The 22,490-nt window shown below is 39.9% G+C and overlaps 1 protein-coding gene across 1 annotated transcript in view; it reads left to right on the plus strand.

Moving 5' to 3' along the window:
• Positions 1–5,272: 5,272 nt before the first annotated feature.
• UGCG (UDP-glucose ceramide glucosyltransferase) overlaps positions 5,273–22,490 on the plus strand; it is a 41,475-nt gene continuing 24,257 nt past the window's right edge. The window contains exon 1 of the mRNA XM_010970077.3: positions 5,273–6,301. Within this exon, the coding sequence (XP_010968379.1) occupies positions 6,204–6,301 (98 nt within the window). The 5' untranslated portion in view covers positions 5,273–6,203. The remainder of the gene's footprint in view (positions 6,302–22,490) is intronic.

Raw genomic sequence — 22,490 nt, forward strand, 5'->3', positions numbered from 1 at the left:
CTTCCAGTTATGCATTTCATGACATTTGTGAAAATCAAGTTATTTGCCTGGCACATAACTTACGTTCTTAAGTTTAGTAAATACAGTCGGACCTCTGTATCTACAGGTTCCAAATCCGTGGATTCAACCAACCACGGAGAGAAAATGTTTGAAAAAATTTTTGCACTAAGTCCCGAAAAGCAAAACTTGAATTTGCTCTTTGTGCTGGCAACTATTTACATAGCATTTGCGTTGTATGAGGTATTATATGTAATCTAGAGATGATTTAAAGTATGCAGGTTTATATGCTTATATAATGTACACCTATGGTGTTTAGGTTATATGCAGATACTTTGCCATTTTACATAAGGGACTTGAGCATTCATGGATTTTGGTATCTGAGGGGGTCCTGCAAATAATCACGCATAGATACCAAGGGAGGACTGTAATTCAGTCTCAGTCTCTGTCTCTGTCTCATTCTCCAATAATCCTACCAAGTTTATTTACACACATACACAGAGCCTAGGTGAAGGTTTTCACATTATAAACTTTAATAAATAAATGTAATTGAGTCATGAGTATCTATCTAAAAAGAAAGCAATTTCAAAAACATTTTGAAAAAGAAAAGAATTGACATTTACATGGGACACATTTGGAAATCTTTGGAATTTAGCTTCCTTTGGGAATGAACAGTTAGTGCTTCAATCTAGCACACTATGGATTAAAACAAAACCAAATATGAAATTTGAAAAGGAATGAGTATGAGGTAACACATTTTCATGAGTCATTTGGGTATGAGTTAGCAAAACAGCTGAGCATGAAATGAACTCTAGTAAACTCCAGGCACTCCTCTGGACCACACCCACGCATACAAATGCACTATACCAGTGGTTTATCAAGATCAGGCCCTGAACTAACAATTTGCCTGGAACCTTTGTACACTTGAAGACTATTCATAGTGATATAGTATCTTAGGATCTGAAGGCCTTTGCAAAGTTGCCATTTCATGGGTAACAAAACCACTGTAGGTCAAGCACTGGCGCTGACAAATAAAGAAGGCATTTTCCTACTAATTTCAAACATGCTTAGAGGGGGAAAAAGGACAAGTGTTAAATTGCTTCTTTTGGCATTAGCACCACAAATTTTGGATCAACTGATTCTAATTTTGTTTTTGAAACTTCAAATTTGCCCAGTTTCTGGAGGATCCTTTTCTTTTCTTTCTTTCTTTCTTTCTTCCTTCCTTCCTTTCTTCCATCCGTCCTTCCTTCCTTCCTTCCTTTTTTTAGTTTAAGAAAAGTTTTTATAGGCCTGAAAATTTACAATATACCTACCATTTAAAAAGACAACAATAACACACAGTAACACATTAATGTAGGGAACTGAATTGTGATCTTTAAAATATTTATATGAAAGATTCTTCATGATAATGGCAAAGTTGGAAAATACAGCTGACCCTTGAACAACTCTGGGTTTAAGGGCACTGACAGCCTCAGAGTAAAAAATCTGCATATAACTTTACAGGCAGCCCTCTGTATCTGAGGTTTCACATCCTTGGATTCAACCAACCTTGGATCATGTAGTTACTATAGTCAGTATTTACTGGGAAAAAAAATCTGCATATGAGTGGATCCTTGCAGTTCAAACTCCTGTTGCTGAAGGATCAACTATATGTCCAATATTGACATAAAAATTACACTGTTGACTCTGCCAAGTAGAGTACGGGTTTTGGAGCTGGTCTTCAGATTGTGATTAGGTAAACTAATATGTAGTTACTCCAACTCTGTGGTCTAATTTTGTAATATTAAAGAGGGGTATGGGTAGTTAATGTGTATTTTTTCCACAAAGAAAATATATATATATAAAGTATTTGCAAACAAAGGATAAAGTTGAGCAATTTTTCTAGTGACTTTTTCCAAAGTAGATTAGGTTAAGTAAACAAATTCACTTGTTCAACAAATATTTGAGTGCCAAGAAGGTAGAAAGCCCTGGGATTTGATGACAAACTAGTTTATCTCACTAATTCATATACTTATAATATTTACAATACTTTTTTTTTTAAGTGGAGCACTCACTAATTTTTTTTTTTAAAAAGACTATTTTTAGAGCAGTTTTAGGTTCACAGCAAAACTGAGCCAAAGTACAGAGTGTTTCCACATATCTGCCCAGCACATGCATAGCTTCCCCCACTATCAACACCATGCACCGACCCATATTTGTTACAGCTGATGAACCGACACTGACATAACACAATCACCCAAAGTCCATAGTTAATATTAGGGTTCACTCTTGATGTGCATTATATAGTTTTTGACAAATGTATAATACATGTGTCCACCTTTATAGTATCATACAGAATAGCTTCACTGCCCTAAAAATCTTCTGTGATCTCCTGATTCATCCTCCCCTTCCTCTCCTCCAGCAATCACTGATCTTTTTACTGTCTCCATAGTTTGGCTCTTCGAGAATGTCATATAGTTGGAATCATACAGGATATAGCCTTTTCAGATTGGCTACATGTATGCATTTAAACTTCTACTTAGTAGTATGCATTTAAACTTCCTCCATGTCTTTTCATGAGTTGATAACTCATTTCTTCTTAGCACTGAATAACAGTCCATTGCCTGAATGTACCAGACAATGGATTTATCCATTCATCTACAGAAGGACATCTTGGTTGCGCCCAAGTTTTGGCATTTGTGAATAAAGCTGCTACAAACAACCATGGGCAGGTTTTTGTATGGATATATTTACAATTTATTTGGCTAAATGCCAGGAGGTGCAATTGCTGGAGATTGTATGGTAAGAATATATTTAGTTTTTTAAGAGACTGCCAAATTATCTCCCAAAGTGACTGTAACAGTCATAATTAAAAAAAACATAAATGATGAAAATTTTCTATAGGGTCTTTCATCATTTATTAACTCATTTATAAATAGAAAAGTGGTTATTTTCCTTCATAGAAATAGTAATGCTCATTTTAGAAAATCAACAATGTAAAAAGGCAGGTTTTAAAAAATCAACACATTTCATTCCTCAAAGATCATAATCATCTGGTGTAATTTCTTTTAATCTTTTTTTCCGTACATAGCTTTTCAGTGTCACATTTTAAACTTGATTTTTTCTAGAAATCTCATCAAAGATGACGTTTTTCTTAGACACAACCCAAATCAAGAATCCTTATTATTGAAAATGTTACAACTTTTAAAAATGTAACACGAACTTTTAAATATAGGCATTTGGGGCACAATATAACAGAGTATCAACTTGCTAAAGTTTAATTGTTTTGTTTCTCTGAGGTAACCAATGTACCTGTGCTCTCCCAGTCTCTGCTCTTATCTTTTATGGGACGTGGTACTAGAAACAATAAAATTTCATTTCAGTTTCAGTTGGAATCAGCTACAGTTAAATTATTTTGGTTTGGATTTGGTTCAAATACTTGGTTTTAATTATTTGGTTTGAACCAGACATGTTGAATTCTTTTCTTGTTAAGGTTTTATAACTAAACTATCTAGGACCATTAAATGACAGTCAAATTTGGGTTTTATTTACCTCTAAAAACTTTAATCCTTAAAATATATGAATTCAAATACAATCCAGTAATAATAATATAAAATATTACTGGATTGCTACTGGAAAAAGTCAGAAGTCTTGAACTTGGTGGAATTTGTTTTCTAAAAGAGAGGAGGGCCTGTTAGACAAACAACCAAAACAATGTTAGCTGCCAAAGGTGAAAGCAGTGGACAGGGTCTCTGCTAGCCTCCTATGCTGCTGGGCTACATGGAAGAAATTTATACTTTTACCGTATCTATAGAATGTTAGGATTATACATTCTAAAGCTGCTGCTTTAAAATCATAAACCAAGTTTGGACAGACCACGTTTAACTAGGCTTAAGTCCAACATCGCTGATCTTTAATCTACTGATTATACTTGATTAGAGGAATTCTGTTAACTCTTAAGAATATGTGCATTCACCTTTTTTTGGCCTCATTTTCCATGTCATTGATCAGACTGTATAAAATCTTTTGTTGTAAGGTTCCCAAAAACATTTTGGAGAAATAGAGAATATGGCAAAATGCTTTAACTGACCAATTGAGGTAGTTCATCAAATCTAAGACTGCATTAATTGTAAGATGCACCATTATTTTATATACAACTAAGAAGAAAAAAAAAAAAAAACCTACCAATTGGTTGTAAGATGCCACTGACTGTGAAGTGCATTTCCATTTCAAAAACGTTAAAATGTGTTTAAATGTTTTTTTAAAGTATGTCCGTAACATTCAATTAAGTAAAACCACGCTGTACACTGAAGACAGCAATACGTGAGGTAAAGTATGTCCGAACGGATTAACTACAGTAGTGATATTTTGAATTTTCCACTTGTAGTGTTATTTCCATGCTAGTATACTATCCTCCTATAATTTTATCAAACAGTAACTTTCAACAATGAAAATTTGGTTTCTAAGCCCGGTTCTTTCTCACTGACTTACCCAGATAAAATTAAATGTACAGAGAATCCAGGATTGGTTCTCAAAGGACATTAAACTCTTTTCTAGTTGTAGTTTATCATTTAACTGTAGATTGAGGTAGCTCATTTGATTAATATTAACTGTAATAAATAGCACTAATAAAATCGAAAACTTCTTTTCAAAACTTCTGTTCAAAATTGAATTCAATTCTGAAATCTCCCAAGGGAGGTCATGGATTATTTAAAAGGAAATCACTTGAAATAATAAACATTGTCTAAACATAAAACAATGGAGAAACTATATAAACTCATCTAGACTAAAGAAACAAACAGAAACATTTAGTACTAGATTAAAACATCTCCCTGGACCGATTTAGAGACTAAGAAACTTTACTGCCACTTCTTTCCATTTTAGAGCAGTGCTATCTACCTGTGTAATTTTAAATTTTCTAGTAGCTAGTCAAATTTAAAAAGTAAAACAACAGTGAAATAATTTTAATAATTTAACTCAATATATCAAAATATCTTCTCAACACAACATAAAATTAATGAGTTGGTCTTAGATACCAGGTGCATGATTTACGCTCACAGTACATCTCAATTCCTACTAGTCACATTTCGAGGGCTCAGTAGTCACATATGGCGACTGTATTGGGCAGGAGTCTTAAGAGGACTTCAGTACTGGCTGATTTTTTACATTCTGAGTTTGAGAATTTCTTTTACGTTACACGCTGTCTCTGAGGTGCTTAGAGATCTATGAGGCACAGGCAGATTATTTTACTCTCGGTCCGCTGTGATCCAAGACTTCACCGTATTAAAAGCAGCGAGGGAGGAAGGCAATGGGACACCGTTGCGCCCAGGAACGTGGCCTGGAGGAGGGCCTGAGCCGCTGCGAGCAATGCCCGGCACAGAGGCTGCGGACATAGCGTTGGAAGTTGGACTGCGAGACAACTAGCGGGCTGCCTGGAACCCCGGGTCTTTTTCTGGGCGCACTGGAACACCAGCCGGACAGGAAATCAGCCTCCGAGCCACACACAGGTTACCGTGCCGCGGATGGAGGCCGGCCCAGGGCTACAGTGCTGGCCGCCCAGGGCGCCTCCACCGGACGCGGAGAGGTGGGCGGCGGCCGGAGCCCGCAGCTAGAGGAAAGCCCGGCCTGCGTCCGGGAGGAGAAGCCTCCCAGGGGCGCGCTCACGACAGTGACGCTGCCGGAGCGAGGGCGGCAGGGTGGGCGGAGAGGAGCGGCGCGCACCGCCCCTCGGAGGGGCAGGGCCGCGGTTCCGGAGGGCGGGGCGGGGCGCGCCAGGGAGTCGGGGCTGAAGCCGCCGGTTTCGATCAGTGCGCGGAGCTGCGGCGGCCGAGCAGGGCGCGGAGCTGCGCGGCCCAGAGCCCCGCGGTGAAGCGACTGGAGGGCGGCGGGGCAGCGGCGGCGCGGGCGCAGGCGCCTAGGGTCCAGCCGGCGGCCGCGAGGGGGTGGAGAGGCGAGCCGGAGCGCGGGGCCACCGCCGTCCTGACCACGGAGCCCGGCCACCGCAGCGCCTGCAGTCGCGAGCGCGCCTGGACCAGCGAGCGGGCGAGTGCGCGCCGGCGGGGGCGCGCAGGTCCTGCCCGCCCCTTCCGTCCCCACCCCCCTCCGCCCCTTCCTCTCCCCACCTTCCTCTCCCCTCCTGCGCCCCCGCGCCGGGCGCCCACCCTGTCCTCCTCCTGCGGGAGCGCTGTCCGCGGCGGCGGCCGGAGCGGGCCGGGCCGGGCCGGGGGATGGCGCTGCTGGACCTGGCCCTGGAGGGAATGGCCGTCTTCGGGTTCGTCCTCTTCTTGGTGCTGTGGCTGATGCATTTCATGGCCATCATCTACACGTGAGTGAGGGGCAGCTGGAGGATTCCGTGGCGGGGCCTCGGGGCCAGGCGAGGGTTGGAGGGATTTCTGTTTGGAGCTGATGAGGCTCGGATGGGGGTGGAGAAGGCTATTCTCAGACTCTTTCTCCCATCCCCTCTCCCCTTGGACCAGCTAGGGCGGGGGGTTCCCTGAGAGAGGAAAGTGGCGAGTGAAGGGTTTGCTGGGCTGCAGCCCACAGCTTGGGGGAAAGGAGATCCTGCTCTTCTTAGGTGTCTGGCGGAAGATTGCTTGCTTGGCTTGGTTGTGTTGGGGATTCGTGTGATTTTTCATCTGGGCCAAGATGTGTGGTGTATTGTTTTTTTTTTTTTTTTTCCCTCGACCTGGGCCACATTTCTATTATAGTGATGATCATTACCACTCTTCTGGGAGCTGCACACAGCCACCTGGAGACCTCCCTGTGGATTTTTTTCTTCCTGGAAGAACTCTGTGCCCTTAGATAGGTGTGAAGCACCTGTCCACCTTGAAAAATGTCCACCAAACCTCTGAACTGCCTTTATAGCCTTGAGTCATGTCCGCTTGTACATTTCAGTGTGGTTTTCTTTCCTTCTCCCTCCACCCCATTTCCTTATTTATTGTCTTGTTCAGATTCGTATCTTCCCCCTGCCACCCCCTTTCACCTTTTCATTAGATGCCGCTCACTGGGGACACAGTGGTGAGCACGACAGAATTCCTGTCCTCATAGAGCTTGCATTCCAGAAAGGAGAGGCAGATAATAAAAATCCGAATAAGGTTATTTCAGATAGTGGTAAAAAAAAAAAACTATAAATAAAAGAAAGTAGGATAATGGGATGAATAATGACATAGAGTGTGTAGCTAGTTTTGCTATTTCAATTGTTTAAATGTCTTTAAAATGAAAAAAAGTCTTCGTAAAGAAATGAAAGAATTGGCGTAGAGCATTGTACTCGTGGATTCACTGTATTTTTAGCCTGGAAAAAAGATGATGGTGCATAGTAATCTTTACCACCAACCAGAATAGGGTGTATATTAGTAGAGGAGAGGGGAGGACTTTAAGAAAATAGTTACTTATAGTTTTTTTCCCTTTTCACTACAGAAAAAGTGTGCTTTTCTTTTTGGAAATGCTGCATTAATTATTAGTATAGTGGGGGCATTTCCTGATATTGGAGACAGATGCTACATTGTACAAGGCATACTGATATTTCTTTAAAGAGGAAAGAAAAATGCTTCTTGGATACTGTTAATCTTAGGTTTTGGGAGTTTGTGAGCTGTAGTCACTGAACACATCCTGGAGTTCATTTAAAATATATATATGAGTTCTTAAAGAGACAGTTTTGTCACTTTTTCCAATCATAAAAATAAAGCATGCTTAGGGAATTTAGACATTACAGAGGAATAAAGAAGGAAGTTAAACCCACACGCCAGAACTCCATTACCTTGTCAACGTTTTGTGACTGTCCTTCTAATTATGTTTCTGTAGGGGGAGGGAGAAGAAGGGAGGTAAGGCACTGTTCTAGGTGCTGGAAAGATTGAAGAACAAGACATCCCGCGCCCCTGCTCACATGGAACTTCCATGTAAAATGTCATGAGTATTTTTTTCATGTCAATATATGTGTGATCTCTGCATCATTTTTAATAGATGCATGACATTTCTGTTTATGAGGTACTAATATGTATTCATTAGTAATTGTTTTCAATTTGTCAAGATTACAAACAACACTGATGAATGCATACACTTTAATCTTTGGGAGATGATTTCCTTAGTTAACGTTCTGAGAGAGGATTCATTGGACCTGAAGTGGTGCACATTTTAAACGTTGATACATATTGCTCTATAGGAAGCTTGTATCTGTTCATAGTCCTGGTAACATTGTATGGTGGTCCCTATTTCCCCTTACTAAGTATCAGGCTTTTTGCTACTTTCTGTTTTTTATTTTCATTCCTTTAATTACTAGTTCCATCGAATGTTTTTCGTGTATTTATATACTAGTTACATTTAACTATAAACTGCACATTCATAAACTTTTGCCTATGCCACAATCCATTGCTATGTTAATCTTTTTAATAGAAAGATTGTTCTTCTGTGATATGCTACAGTGTTTTTCCCAACTTGTTTTTGTGTCTTTCAGCTTTGTGTATATATTTAACATAGAGAAAAGTGTATGTACCTGTGTGTTTTAGATAGATAGTCAAATCTTTTTTTTTTTTTTTTCCTGACTCTGGTGAAATTTTTGTATCTTTCCTATTCCTCCCAACTATTATATAGTTAGTATCTCTCTCTCTCTGTCTCTCTCTTTTTTTTTTTTTTTGTATTTTAAGTTTTCATAGATTTCTTTTTTTTTTTCACACTTTACACTTATAAAATGCCCTAGTACCCACTGTTCTAATGAATGAAGTTTTATTATCCTTATTACCATATTATTGGTGAGGCCAGCTCCTCCTTATTCTTTTGCACACTTTTTTGGCTTTTTATACATTTTTGCTTAAAGATAAACTTTAGAACTTTTTTTTTCAGACTCTAAGTTATCTTGTATTTAAATTGGAATTTTTAAATTCACAACTCAATTTGGAGAAAGTAGACTTATTCAACATAGGACCGTGATACATATCCCCTTCCCTCTATTATATATACAAGGTCATAAAGTCATGCTTCTTTAATTAAAATTAACAGTAGTGATAGAGCTTAATATTTCAAATAAGCTTCCAGGAGTGTTTATACCCTTAGACTTGTAACAACTCCAGAATTGTTTTAAGTTATTTATTTTGTGCTTAATGATAAACTGCGAATTTTTCTTAAAATACTTTCATGTTTTTGAGAATGGTATAAACATTTAGCTTAATTAAGATACTGTAGTGGGTGAGGGGTATAGCTTAGTGGTAGAGCCCATGCTTGGCATGCATGAGATCCTGGGTTCAATCCCCAGTGCCTCCAGTAGGGGGAATGAATGAATGAATGAATGAATAAAGGAAGGAAGGAAGAAATATTTTTTGAAAGTTACTGTAGAGATTCTTTGTGTTTCTTTTCCAGTGCCCCACGAAGCTACCTTTTTTTTACTGACAGTAGCAGGATCCAGAAAAGTTATGTGAAAATAGAATAAAGTACAATTAGTTTGTAACAGATTAGAATGACTATCTAATTAGAGGAATCTTGTGAATATCTTTCTGAAGTGGATAACTAAACATAAAGTAAATAATATATATAAATTAAGTCTTACCCTTTTTAAATTAAGTTTCTTTTATCTCATCCCACCTTCAAAATTATTTATGTATTTGATTTGATTCCTTTCTTAATGAAGCAGAGATACTTCCCAATTTAATATGGGTTGTTTTCAAGCAGAGCAATAAAGTTTTTTTTCCTCTCCTTCTCCCTGCTGTATTTAGTAAGATTACAAATTTTATCATCTCAACATTTTGGCAAGCAAGGTTAAAGAACATTGGCAGTGATATTTCAGTTAAAATATTGTGCTGAGCATTCTGTGTTTTATTGAAGAATCAATTTCCTGAATACATTCTATGGCGTCTCAAATCCTTTTTGAAATAAGTTAAAGTATAAATTAATTAAGATAAGCAGATATCGATACTCTCAAACCTTGTGCTTGCAACTAGTAGAAATAGAGCCTGTTTTCAAAAACTTACATAGCTTCATATCTGGCTGTCAGATTAAGGAGCATAATCTGTGGGCTCCTAATTTTTAAAAATATTTAAGTAATGTGAATGTTGTAGTGAAATTGCTGAGAAAAGCTATGAAACTTTTCAGATACCAGTTAGTGATTTTTTTTAAAAAAATTAAATACAATGTGTAATGGTATCTAATTAATTTGGATTCAGTGTGCTGTTGTATTGTATCTTATTAAAATGAGATCAAGAGCTAAGTATTAGCCTGTATTTTTTTAAATGGAGCTGACTGTGATTAATACAGAGAACCATTGCTGTTCAGTGAAATTTTTTGTTCCGATTTCACAAATTTACAATGCAGTTTAAAAAACTGAGATAATTTATAAACTAGAAAACCCTTATTTTTTCTTCTCACTGGTATCTCTCCTTCCTGCTTTGCTCCTTTCCAGATTTCGTATTGATGGATGCGTAGTCACTTGCTAACACATTTTAGATGGCAGGCATTAGTGAGGTTCTGCTTATAGTGTTAAAGGTAACATTCAGACTGAGCATTTGAAATCCAAGGCTCTTATTTTGAAGATTTTTTTTTTTAATTTCCTAAAAAAGCCCTAATGATTATAGCCTCTGTAAGGCAGAGTTGGTTAAGTGATCTTTATGGTTTTTTTTTTTTTTTTTCTTTCCTTTTTTGAGAGCTAGTGTGGTTTGATAGCTTGAGGGCTGCAGTGAAATCATATGAAAGTCTGGAATCAATTGTTTTTTTTTCCCTTTTTAGTCCTTAGGAGTCTTATTGCAAGATAATAAGAGCATCTAAACAACACATCTTGCTTTTTTCTCCTCCATCTCTGTTCTTTTCCTTCTCTCACTTCCCCATCCCAGCTCCTTCTTGGATTTATCATTTTCCCCCCTCTATGCATAGGGTCCTAATGTTTAGTGTTAGGCCTTATCTTTTCTGTTAATTGGGTGGAGGCCAGGGTACGGTGGAAACACTTCTTGTATCCATAAATATTAACTGCCCTCTAGTAAAGCAGAGGTCCTTTTCCAAGATTTTTTCTCAAGTTAATTCTGCTTTTCATAATTTTTCTAGTGTAGCAGTTTTATACCTGCTGCACAGCAGCTTTTGCATGGAATTTAAATATTCGTTGTATCAAGATACTGCTAAACTGCCCACTGGAAAGTGATTGTGTTTTTATGATAAATTTTAGCATTTCAAATATTATTTTTATTAATATGATTTTTTTGTTTTTGCCTTAAATTAATTAATCCATTGGTGTCCTGAGCCCTGGTGGAATCTAATTCTGGGTTTAGTCCTGAGGGTGTACTTGGACTTTGGACAGATTTTGATCAGTCAGGGTCATTGCTGCCAGGGCCACTTTTGGTGCATGAATGAGGCAACTGAGCCCCTTTAACTTGAGCCTGAGGAAGATACATAATTGGACTATGTTGTGATAGTTTTAAAAAGCAAAGTGGAAACTATAAATCAGTTTTAATATCCGTGATGGTCCTCCTGATTCACCATCCCCCTTTTCCTACACCGTTAGTTCAGTGCATGTTATCTCGACCCTAGACTATTGAACTATCTCTGCTCTGGTATCCCTGCCTGCAGCTTTGGTCCTTGTCTACTTTATTTGTCTTTTTTTTTTTTTTTTTAATAGACTTTATTCTTTTAGAGCAGTTTCATGTTCACAACAGAATTGAGCAGAAAATACAGAGTTCCCACGTAGCCCTCCCCACCCACACATATATACTCCCCTACCCTCAACATCCCTCATCAGTGTGGCGTATTTGGTACAATCGATGAACCAACATGGACGCATTATTTATTATCAACCGAAGTCCATAGTTTACATTAGGGTTCACTTTTGATGTTGTACATTCTGTGGGTTTTGATAAATGCATAATGACATATAGCCACCACTGTAGTATCATACAGAATAATTTCATTGCCCTAAAAATCCCTTGTGCTCCATCTCTTCATTCCTCCCTCCCTCCCTCTCCCCAAACCCGTGGAAACCACGATCTTTTTATCGTTTCTGTAGCTGTGCCTTTTCCAGAATGTCATTTGGTTGGAATCATACAGTTTGTAGCCTTTTCAGATTGGTTTCTTTTATTTACTAATACGTCCTTTAAGTTTCTTACATGTCTTTCATGGCTTAATAGATCTTTTTTTTTTTTTTTAACTGCACATATTTTTTAAAATTTACATATATGTACTGTTCATTGTTTCTAAGAGCATGTAGAGCTTTAGCTTTTTAAACTTACATAGTTATCAAAGGAATAAAACCAACCACAAAATAAGAATTAACTTAAAAGATACATACACCCTGCTGTTAACAGCAACATTATTTATAATTGCCAAGATATGGAAGCATCCTAAGTGCACATCAATAGTTGAATACATAATGGAGATGCAGCATATAAATATATATGTAATGGAATACAACTCACCCATAAAAAAGAAGGCTATTTTGCCATTTGTGGCCCTTCATTCACCTTTTTTTTTTTTTTTTTTTACTTCAAAAACCAGAATTTTATAACTGGCAGAGGCATTTCCATTACATCAAAAACAACAAAATACCTAGAGACAACCCTAACCAAGGAGGTTACCTATATTCTGAAAACCAAAATGACACAAAAAAATGGAAAGATTTCTTGTGCTCTTGGATTGGAAGAATCAACACAATCAAAATGATCACACTGTCCAAAGCAGTCTACAGATCTAATGCAACCCCCATCAAAATACTTGGAACATTTCTCACAGAACTCGAACAAACAATTCCAAAGTTTATAAGGAACCACAAAAGACCCTGAACAGCCAAAGCAACCTTTTGTAGGTCTTTTTTTTTTTTTTTTCTCTTTCTTCTTTTTTTCTCTTTTTTTATGGTTTGATGACTGGAGAAGATCCTTTAACATTTGTTGTAAAGCTGGTTTGGTGGTGCTGAAATCTTTTAGCTTTTGTTTATCTGTGAAACTTTTGATTTCTCCATTGAGTCTGAACGAGAGCCTTGCTGGATAGAGTATTCTTGGTTGTAAGTTTCCCCCTTGCATCACTTTAAATATATGGTGCCACTCCCTTCTGGCCTGTAGAGTTTCTGCTGAAAAGTCAACTGATAACCTTATGGGAGTTCCCTTGTATGTTATTCATTGCTTTTCTCTTGCTAGTTTTAATATTTTCTCCTTTTCCTAATTGTCGTCAGTTTGATGACTATGTGCCTCGGTGTGTTCCTCTTTGGGTTGTTTCTGTTTGGTACTCTCTGCGCTTCCAGGACTTGGGTGACTGTTTCCTTTCCCAAGTTGGGGGAGTTTTCGGTTATTACCTCTCCAAAAATTTTCTCAGGTCCTTTCTCTCTCTCTTCTTTTTCTAGGACCCCTATAATGTGAATATTAGAGTGCTTTATGTTGTCCCAGAGTTCCCTTAAACTATCCTCATTCCTTTTTTTCTTTTTTCTGTTCTGAAGAAGTGATTTCCACTAATCTGTCTTCTAGCTCACTGATCCGTTCTTCTGCCTCCCTTGGTCTGTTCTTGGTTCCTTCTAGTGTATTGTTCATTTCAGTGATTTTATTCTTCAACTCTGTTTCAGTATTCTTCATATTTTCTAACTCTTAGCTAAAAACTTCACTCTGTGCATCTATACTCCTCTTGAGTTCTCTGAACATCTTGGCCATCATTACTTAAACTTTCTCAGATAAACTACGTATTTCCTCATCACTTGTGTCTTCTTCTGGGATTTTATCTTGTGCCTTGGCCTGGGAGATATTCCTTTGCTGCCTCATATCATCTATATTTTTGTGTTTGTGGATTCCTTCCACAGGCTTTGGGATTATTGTTTTCTTATTTCTAGTATCTGCCTCTGGTGGATGAGGCTGGACTAGATGCTTATGCAGGATTCCTGGCAGGAGGAGCAGGTGCCTGCCAAGTGCTGGGTAAAGCTTGGTCCTGGACCCCTTGTGGGTAGGGCTGTGTCTAGAGGCTTTGTGGCTTAGGAAGTCTCCTGATGGACGTGGCTGTGCTCCCACCCTGTATGTTGTTTAGCCTGAGGCTTCCCTATAGGCTGTTGGATGGGGTTAGGTCTTGGTGCTAACGATCCAATCAAGGTTTCAGCCTCCAGGAAAGCTCATGTAGAATAACACTCCTGGAATGTCTGCCACCAGCTTTTATGTCCCCTGAGTGAGCTACAGCCTTCCCCCACGCTCCCAGGAGACCCTCCAAATCCAGCAGGCTGGTTTGGCCCAGGTTCCTATGAATCACTGCCTCTGCCAGTGGTCCTGGCGCACACAGGTTTCCGTGTAGGCTTCTCAAGTGAATGGAGTCTCTGTTTCCCCCAGTCCCATGAGGCTCCCAAAGCCAAGACCCCCAGCCTCCAAAACCAGATGCCCTGGGGTCTCCTTTTCTTCCCAATGCCAGAACTCGAGCTGGGGAGCCTGATGTGGGGCTAAGAGCTCTCACTCCTGTGGGAGGGCTTCTGGGACTTAACAAACCTTCAGCTGTGGGTTGCCCACCCTGGGGGGGGGTATGGGGCCCAATCATGAGCATGCCCCTCCTACCGTCCTGCTGTGGTTCCCTCTTTATGTTTCCACTTACAGAAGATCTTTTTTGCTAGGTTCCAGTCTTTTTTTTTTTTTTTTTTTTTTATGGTTGTTTATCATTCATTCAGTTGTGGTTTCATTGTAGTCATGAGGAGAGGCAAGCTTGTGGTCCTACCACTTCGCCATCTTGACCGGAACTCTGTTTTACTGTGGCCTTATCCTTCTGGAGCAGTAATCTCAGATCATGTGCTTAAAATCCCCACTGTTCCCCAGTGTCTTCAGGTTAAAATTCCAACTCCTTAACAAGACGTGTTGCTCTCTAGGAGCGGAGGCCTGTGCTTGTACCTCTTCCTCCAGCAACACTGAATTACTGGCATTCCCCTGAACGTGCGATGGACTTTCTTTAGGATTCTCTTTCCTTCTTTTTTTCCCCCTTCTCTCCTTCCTTCCCTCCTGCCTTTTTTATGTTTGCTTCTTTAGTTAACTCTTAATCATTCAATCGTTGTTGACTTTAGCTCCCCACTGGGGTTAGGCGCCCTTCTTAAGTCCTTCAGGTAACACCTTGAATTTACCCACCTGAATTGTAAATGTGTGTTCAGTTGTCTCTTTCCCCACTTAAATTGCAAGCTTTTGACGGTAAGAAGGTGTCTTACTTACTGTTGTGTCTTCAGTGCTACTAGGCACTCAGTTGTTGCATGCCGAATGAGTGATCTTTGAATTTTTCCCAGTAGTACTCAGACTTTAACTCAGTGTCATTTGGCCATTGTGATTTGAGATAGATGGGCAGAATTTTGGATGCTTTCAGTGGCCTTGGTCTTTAATGAAATTAATTGAACCAAAAGGAATTTTTATCTCACTATTTCTAATTGTGGGTTGAAATAGAAGCAGGGTCATATCAATAACACGTTCACCTACAAATTCTTTGTTAGATCTGAATTCCACCCCCACCCCGCTAAGGATTTCCAAAGGGAATGCCTGTCTTTCCATCAGTAATCTTTACACTTACCTCTGTCCTTCAGGGAATACAGAGCTGTTAAGTTGCTCTTAGCCAATTATCTTGCTCAATCCATTTCCCATATACTAGGGCTAACTCTTGTCACCAAAGGGTTAGTGAGTTGGAGGGGTTTTTGGGGGGGGGGACAATATAATAAAGACCTCTGTTTTTTATGCTGATGGAATCTTTTATGTTCTGTAATATGTAAATCTGTTGTCCATTGGAAGTCGTTTGTGTTTTCCTCTAAAGCTAACTCCCCATTCATTATTTTGTGTTCTCTGGGGAACCCTGTGTCTGCAGAGTTCATGTTGCACCAGAAAGTGTGCTTTGTGTTGTGGGTGAAGCTCATTTCGATGCAGCACCATTTTTGAAAAGACAGGTGCTATGGGAAGTAACACTAGTCATGACACATGCTGGTCGTAAACACACTGTCGCAGCCTTCCAGGTACAGTCATAAGTAACAGCCACCACCACGGAAGCCTTTTATCATTGGAAATTGCTGGCATGGACTATAGAAATAGGGGACCTGCTGGCATACCAGTCAACCTAATTTTATGTGAAATATTAACAAGCTTGATGGCACGGAGCAGAGATTAATTCCCAGAGTCAGATAAATTGGTTCAACTGAATGGCACCACAGAACTATAAAAACAGCGCAGTTTGGGGCTATTAAGCAGGGTGAACTTTGCCCTCAGTATGGGGTCCATATTCTCCCATAGCAGCTTTGAATGAGATTCTTGTGTCTCACTTCTGGGAGGTGCAGCCGCATACTAAGGTCACGGCAAAGAGCTGCCGGAAGGGAAGGGCACCACCAGCCTTCTCTCCAAGGAGTTTCCCTCCGCGCCAGGCTTCCCTCCTGCTCAGGATTCAATTAGAATAAAACTGTAGAATAGAACTGTAAAATAAGCCATTTAAAAGTGGTACTAGTCAATAAATAAACTGTTGAGTAGGGGGAGAGAGGGGACTAAAAGATGAGAAGGTAAAGCAATAAGCTAAAATGGACGGAAAGGGCAGTAACAAGTTTAGAGACTGAGATGTTAGGGAATAAAAATCAACTAGGAAAAATAAGGCCATCCCATCAACTCAGAAGTCAAAAAACCATGTGCAGAGAGGCGGTGAAGATTCATCAAGCTAAAGCAGCTGTAAAGTCCAGCAGAATATTCCTTACCAGAATATTCCTTGGAGTCCTTTGCAATGTTCCCTGAATAGATGTCCTTCTAGCTCACAGTGGAAGCAGGACCCTGAGGGCCTTTCTCTCTTGCCTGTGATTCATCTCTCGTGACCTTTTAGACTTAAGTTACTCTGAGAAAGCAGCCCAGATGGTGCCTGCACTTCAGTTCCCCATTCTTCATGCCGGCAGGTACAGTCCTCCAGCAGCTTGCTCTGAGCACCTGCCCCTCCCTGTCCTTGAGGATGACATGCCTTCATTACATGAATTCGATTTTTTTTTTTTTACAGAAGAGTGGCTCCAGCTCTCGGTTTAAAATGGAATTTAGAAATAATTCCTTGGGAAAATGACATGTATTGACATTTTACCATGCTTTTTATCTCCCCCCAATCGCTCAGTTTCAAGATCATTTTATTCTTCAAAAATGAAGCAAGTCAAAATCATTGACTTAGCATACAAGAGATCCATTCCTTTTATACCTAATATTGTTCCTGAAAAATGTAATAAAATCAAATGGACATATATGTTAGGAGGGGAGATTCTGTTTCAAGAGAACTAAGGGTATTAAAATCCCAGATTGTGGCTCTGGTGGTCCTGATGCCTGGGACCTGCTGTCACTGACTGAGAGCTTCACAGGCATTAGGGACCGTGGGGAGGGGCTTTCTCCCCGCCACGGACCAGGTGGGAAGACTGCATTGTAGTCTTTGCTCTTGGGGACCATGAGAGGCGTGGTGATTTAATGGTCAACAAAACAGAAGGGAATCTCCTTTGGAATGCCTCAGAATATCTTCATGACAGAAGTTGATATTGATTGGATTGCACAGTAACCAGTAGTTGCTTTGTACATTGTCGCCACTGCATTGTGGAAATCATCTGGCCTTTGCCCCTCGACTCTGAGGGTGACAACCTCTCTCTGTAGCAGAGCCAACTGAAGGGGTCTCCTGGGGCTGTGGAGTCCAACATTTGAGTCAGGCTCTGAGGACAGAGGAGTGAGGAGAACCCAGGACTGCACAGTGCCTCTGCCCAACCAAGAAACCCTCTAATAGTTTTCAAGGAAGCTCACCTAAAAAAGCAGTCACAGGCCATATTTAGGGGATAATAATTTGTGATATTGAATGTTTCTCACTCTCCTACTTGCATTGTTTCTACACTTTCAGATATGTCTGTAGAACTTTAAATTGATTCCTAAATATGGGATGTAATTTTAACCTTGAATACAATTTTAGCTTAAATATTGGGTATAATTTAAACTCTGTGTTAAACGTGTTTTATCCCATGTTTTGACTTACTCTCTTTTAACCATGATTTGAGACTTCTGACGATTCCCTTTTCCCCCTTTACTCTTCCTAATACATAAGAGTTGAGTTTATGTTTTAAAAAAACCCATAATGTTCTAATCTTTAAATATATATGAAATAATCTTTAAAGATATGAATTTACGGTCTTTGTCTTTTGGTGCCTAAGTCTCATCAATGTTTGATGTCTCTAAATCTCTTATCAGAACTATGGTAATTCAGAGAAGTTACATTTAGTGGGAAATGTCCTTAAAATTAGCAGTTAAAAAAAATAGTAGCTATCATTGAATGTCTACTTTGCAGCTTACTTCCATCTATTTCTCACAACTACTTTATGAGGTAGGTACTATTATCCACACTTAAAAAAAAAACAAAACCCAAAGAACTTGAGATGAAGAAGTAACTTGCCCAAGGATACACAGCTAGTTAGCTATGAAGTCGGTACAGAAATCCAGGCAGTCTCCTTCCAGCCCGGGCTCTTAATCCAGTATGTGTATATACTGCCAGTGATAACCTAAAAATAACCCCGGACGTAATCCATGGGAATAGGGTATCTGTGTGAGAATTTCTCCAGTTGCTCTGAATCTTAAGTTTCTGATAATTGGCAGCATTTAGGTCACTATAGAGACAGCCGCTGCTTATTCTCTTCTCCGGTCCTTCCCTGGCCTCACAGCACGTGTACCTCTGCTTCACTGACTTCCTGGTTTCCATCCATCCCATCACTGCTCATCTTCCCCAGAGTTTCCACCTCAGCCCTCTTCTGTTCTGGCAGTAATCTAGTCTTCCTAGGTCCATGGGTCTCAACTTTGCACCTTGGAGTCACCAGGGAGGGTTTAAAAAAAAAAATATGTTGCTGCTCGAGTCTCAACCCAAGACATTCTGTTTTATTTGGTCTGGGTATCAAGATTTTTTAAAAAAAGAAAAAACTCCCCAGGAGATTTTCATGTACAATCAAGGCTGAGAACTGCCCCAGGCTGCTTATCCACAGGTGTGGCCTCCACCTGCTACCTCTGGGCTTCATTTATTTCTCTGTTACAATTCATCACTTCCTTAGCTTGCCCCTTGCCTTCCCTCATACCAGTCTACCCTGTTATCCTGAATCCATCTCATAAGGTATAGCCTCTCAGCTTTCAGGATCCTGCTGAGGTAATACACAGCCACGTGGGTTAGTACTACTGCACATTCATGGTCTCGGATCTCAGCTAAGCCTACACTGGTGTCTGGCAACACTTTGTTTCTGTTTTTAGCTCTGACACCCATGACTGGCAGCACCTCTTCTAAATCTTTACAAACAAAAGATTGTTCTACCCTCATCCTTGTCAGATTACCTTAATTCCTACTTTACCCTGTGGATCTTAACATGCCGCTAATTATTTTTTGTTTTCTCTCTCTTTATCCTTTGACTAGCTCTTTCCCTGACCATGTATACTCAAGCATTAAAAATCAAAAATAATTTAAAATTAAACTGGAAAACCCTTTTCCATCTAGTGACTCTTTGGCCTTTTTACTCACGGTCAGGTTTTTGGGGAAAGTAGTGTTTATTCACTGTTACCACAACTCACTTCCCATTCACTTGCTTCGTCGCCTGATTTTATCTCTCTGCCCCTGCGCAGAGTGCTCAGAGGTCACCAGTGTTCACACGTTCTAGTGGACATTTCAGTTCTGTGGACACTTCAGTCCAGCGGACATTTCACTTCTTATCTTGTTCTCTCAACAGCATTCAATGTTGTTCTTTCTTGAACCCTTTCAAAAAGAAAACAGCAGAGCCAGATAAACCCTTGTGTGACATTGCTTTCTTCCTGGCCATCTTTCTCCCTCCCTGGTCGCTCAGTCCTAGTCTCCTTCATGCATTACTGGTTCTGTAATATTACATTGATTCACCGCCACTTGCTAAGGGTATGTTCCACCTGGGAGAGCTTACGTATTTACCAAACTGTGGATGGCTCCCACCTTTTTATCTCTAGATCGGCCTTACCTTCTGGCTCTATGTAGCCAACTGTTTATTTACTCTTCAGTTACTCAACATTTTTTTTAAAAAATTGAGAACATGTGATACATCGTTGTTTTCCTGGACCTGAGAGACTTTACTGTAGTGCGTCTTCAAGTGTGGTTCACTGCTAGCCCACATCAGAATCATTGGGGATGCTTATAAAAATGCAGATTCCTAAGCTATGGAACTGGTCCAGTAAGTTGTGGTTTCTACCCATGGGCATGATATATACTAAACATTGAAAAACACTAGTCTTCTGGCCTAGAAATTGCCTCAAAGCAGTAAGCCGGGGCAGTTAGAGGACTCACCTCATTTCATGTTTCATGTCTCAGGAATCATTTCTTGACCTGATGTCCAGTATCTTGAGAACCACTTCCTATATTTTTGTCTGATTTTTAAAAAATTGTTTCAAGTGGGAAGAGTAAATCCAATCCCTGTTTCTTCATATTGTCCAAAAGTTGAAGTCCTGAGGCATGGGAGAGGAGAAGCCAGGGGGTTTTATACTTAACATAAGGTCAGAGAGGAAACTGCAGGCTATTTGTGATTACCCAAAGCTGGAAACAACCCAAAAGTCCATCAGTAGAAAGTAAAGTGTGATGTATTAATACAAGGAATACTATGCTGAAGTGAGAATGAATGAACTATAACTATACCAACAAGAATGACTCTCACAAATGTGGTGCGAAGTAAAAGAAGCCAGACACAAAAGAGTAAATCCCACAGGGTTCCTTCCATCTAGGTAAATTTTAAAACCAGCAGAATTAGTCTGTGGTGTTTGAAGTCAGGGTAGTGGTTACCTTGAGAGGGTAGTTAGTAGAAGGGGACATGCAGGGACGTCGGGGATTCTGGTAATACTCTGTTTCTTGATCTGGGTGCTGGTCACGTGGGTGTTTCACTTTGAGAAAATTCACTGAGCTGTGTACTTGTATGTGACTTTACTATGTGCTAATGTATTCAAGGAAAAGAGCTCCCCTGCTTTCCTAGAAAAAAGGTCAAGGCTGCAAACCAAATGCTTGATAGGAAGGTCGAACTGGATTCCCAGTATAGAACCTGAAACTGAAAAAGTGTTGTGCCCAGGATCCTGGAAGGAAGCACGTCACGTGGTCAGGTTAAGGGTGGACATGGGCCACCCGTGGGAAATCCTGTGCAAGGTGTGGGTGCAGTAAGCTCACATTCATGTGGTCCCGGGTAATGAGAACCCCCGACCTGAGATACTAATAAAAACTGCTTTGAAACCAGTAAACCTTGCAGGACCTGTCAGAGCCACTCATAAAACTGGCCCACGTGGGGGACTCCATTCAGGCCACTTAGAGAATTCCAGGCAAATGAGATGTTGGTCTTATTTTGAAAAAATACAGATTGGTTTACAACACACTGGCCATGGCCAAGGCACCCATCGGCATTATTTCTGTGTGTTAATACAAGCAGGGTTAATACTTTCTTGCTCCAGAGCATAGCTCTGTTGACGTCTGTGAGGGTTTAATAGGAAGAACTTCTTACGTGGCACCTCCCCTGGGAAACCACAGCTCGTTGACAGCGTGGAGTTCACTTGTTCATCACAGTGTCGTCAGGTCAGGGGATGATGCCTCGTGTACATTTGGGCTCAAAATAGGTTTGTTCAATAAGGGAATGCTAAGTAGTCATGAAAGCACCACTGTGCACTGAACACAGTGCTGTGTGATTGTGTGTGTGACTAAATGGATATTTTTGTATTGTTTTGATAAACATTTCAAGTAAATTATAACAAGGAGCTATGTCAGTTGTATTACTTAAGTCAAAACAGTACTCTTCAAAGTAGGGTTTTTTTTTTTAATTGAAGTATAGTCAGTTACAGTGTGTCAATTTCTGGTGTACCGCATAATGTCCCAGTCGTGCATATATATACATACATTTATTTTCATATTCTTTTTCATTAAAGGTTATTATAAGATATTGAATATAGTTCCCTGTGCTATACAGAAGAAAAAAAAATTTAATCTATTTTTATATATAGTGGTTAACATTTACAAATCTCAAACTCCCAAATTTATCCCTTCCTACCTCCTTTCCCTTGGTAACCATAAGATTGTTTACTATGTCTGCAAGTCTGTTTCTGTTTTGCAGATGAGTTCATTAGTGTCCTCTTTTTTCTTTTTTTAAGATTCGACATATGAGTGATATCATATGGTGTTTTCTTTCTTTTTCTGGCTTACTTCATTTAGAATGACGATCTCCAGGTCCATCCATGTTGCTGCAAATAACATTATTTTATTCTTTTTTTCCTCTCACTGAGTAGTATTCCATTGTATAAATATACCGCAGCTTCTTTATCCAGTCATCTGTCAGTGGACATTTAGGCTGTTTCTATGTCTTGGCTATTGTATATAGTGCTGCTATGAACATTGGGGTGCAGGTATCTTTTTGGATTAAGGTTCCCTCTGGGTATATGCCCAGGAGTGGGATTGCTGGATCATATGGTAAGTCTATTTTTAGTTTTTTGAGGACTCTCCAGACTGTTTTTCATAATGGCTGCACCAAACTACATTCCCACCAGCAGTGTAGGAGGGTTCCCTTTTCTCCACACCCTCTCCAGCATTTATCATTTGTGGACTTTTGAATGATGGCCATT

Source organism: Camelus bactrianus, chromosome 4, assembly GCF_048773025.1.
Source record: "Camelus bactrianus isolate YW-2024 breed Bactrian camel chromosome 4, ASM4877302v1, whole genome shotgun sequence".
Taxonomy (NCBI): Eukaryota; Metazoa; Chordata; class Mammalia; order Artiodactyla; family Camelidae; genus Camelus; species Camelus bactrianus.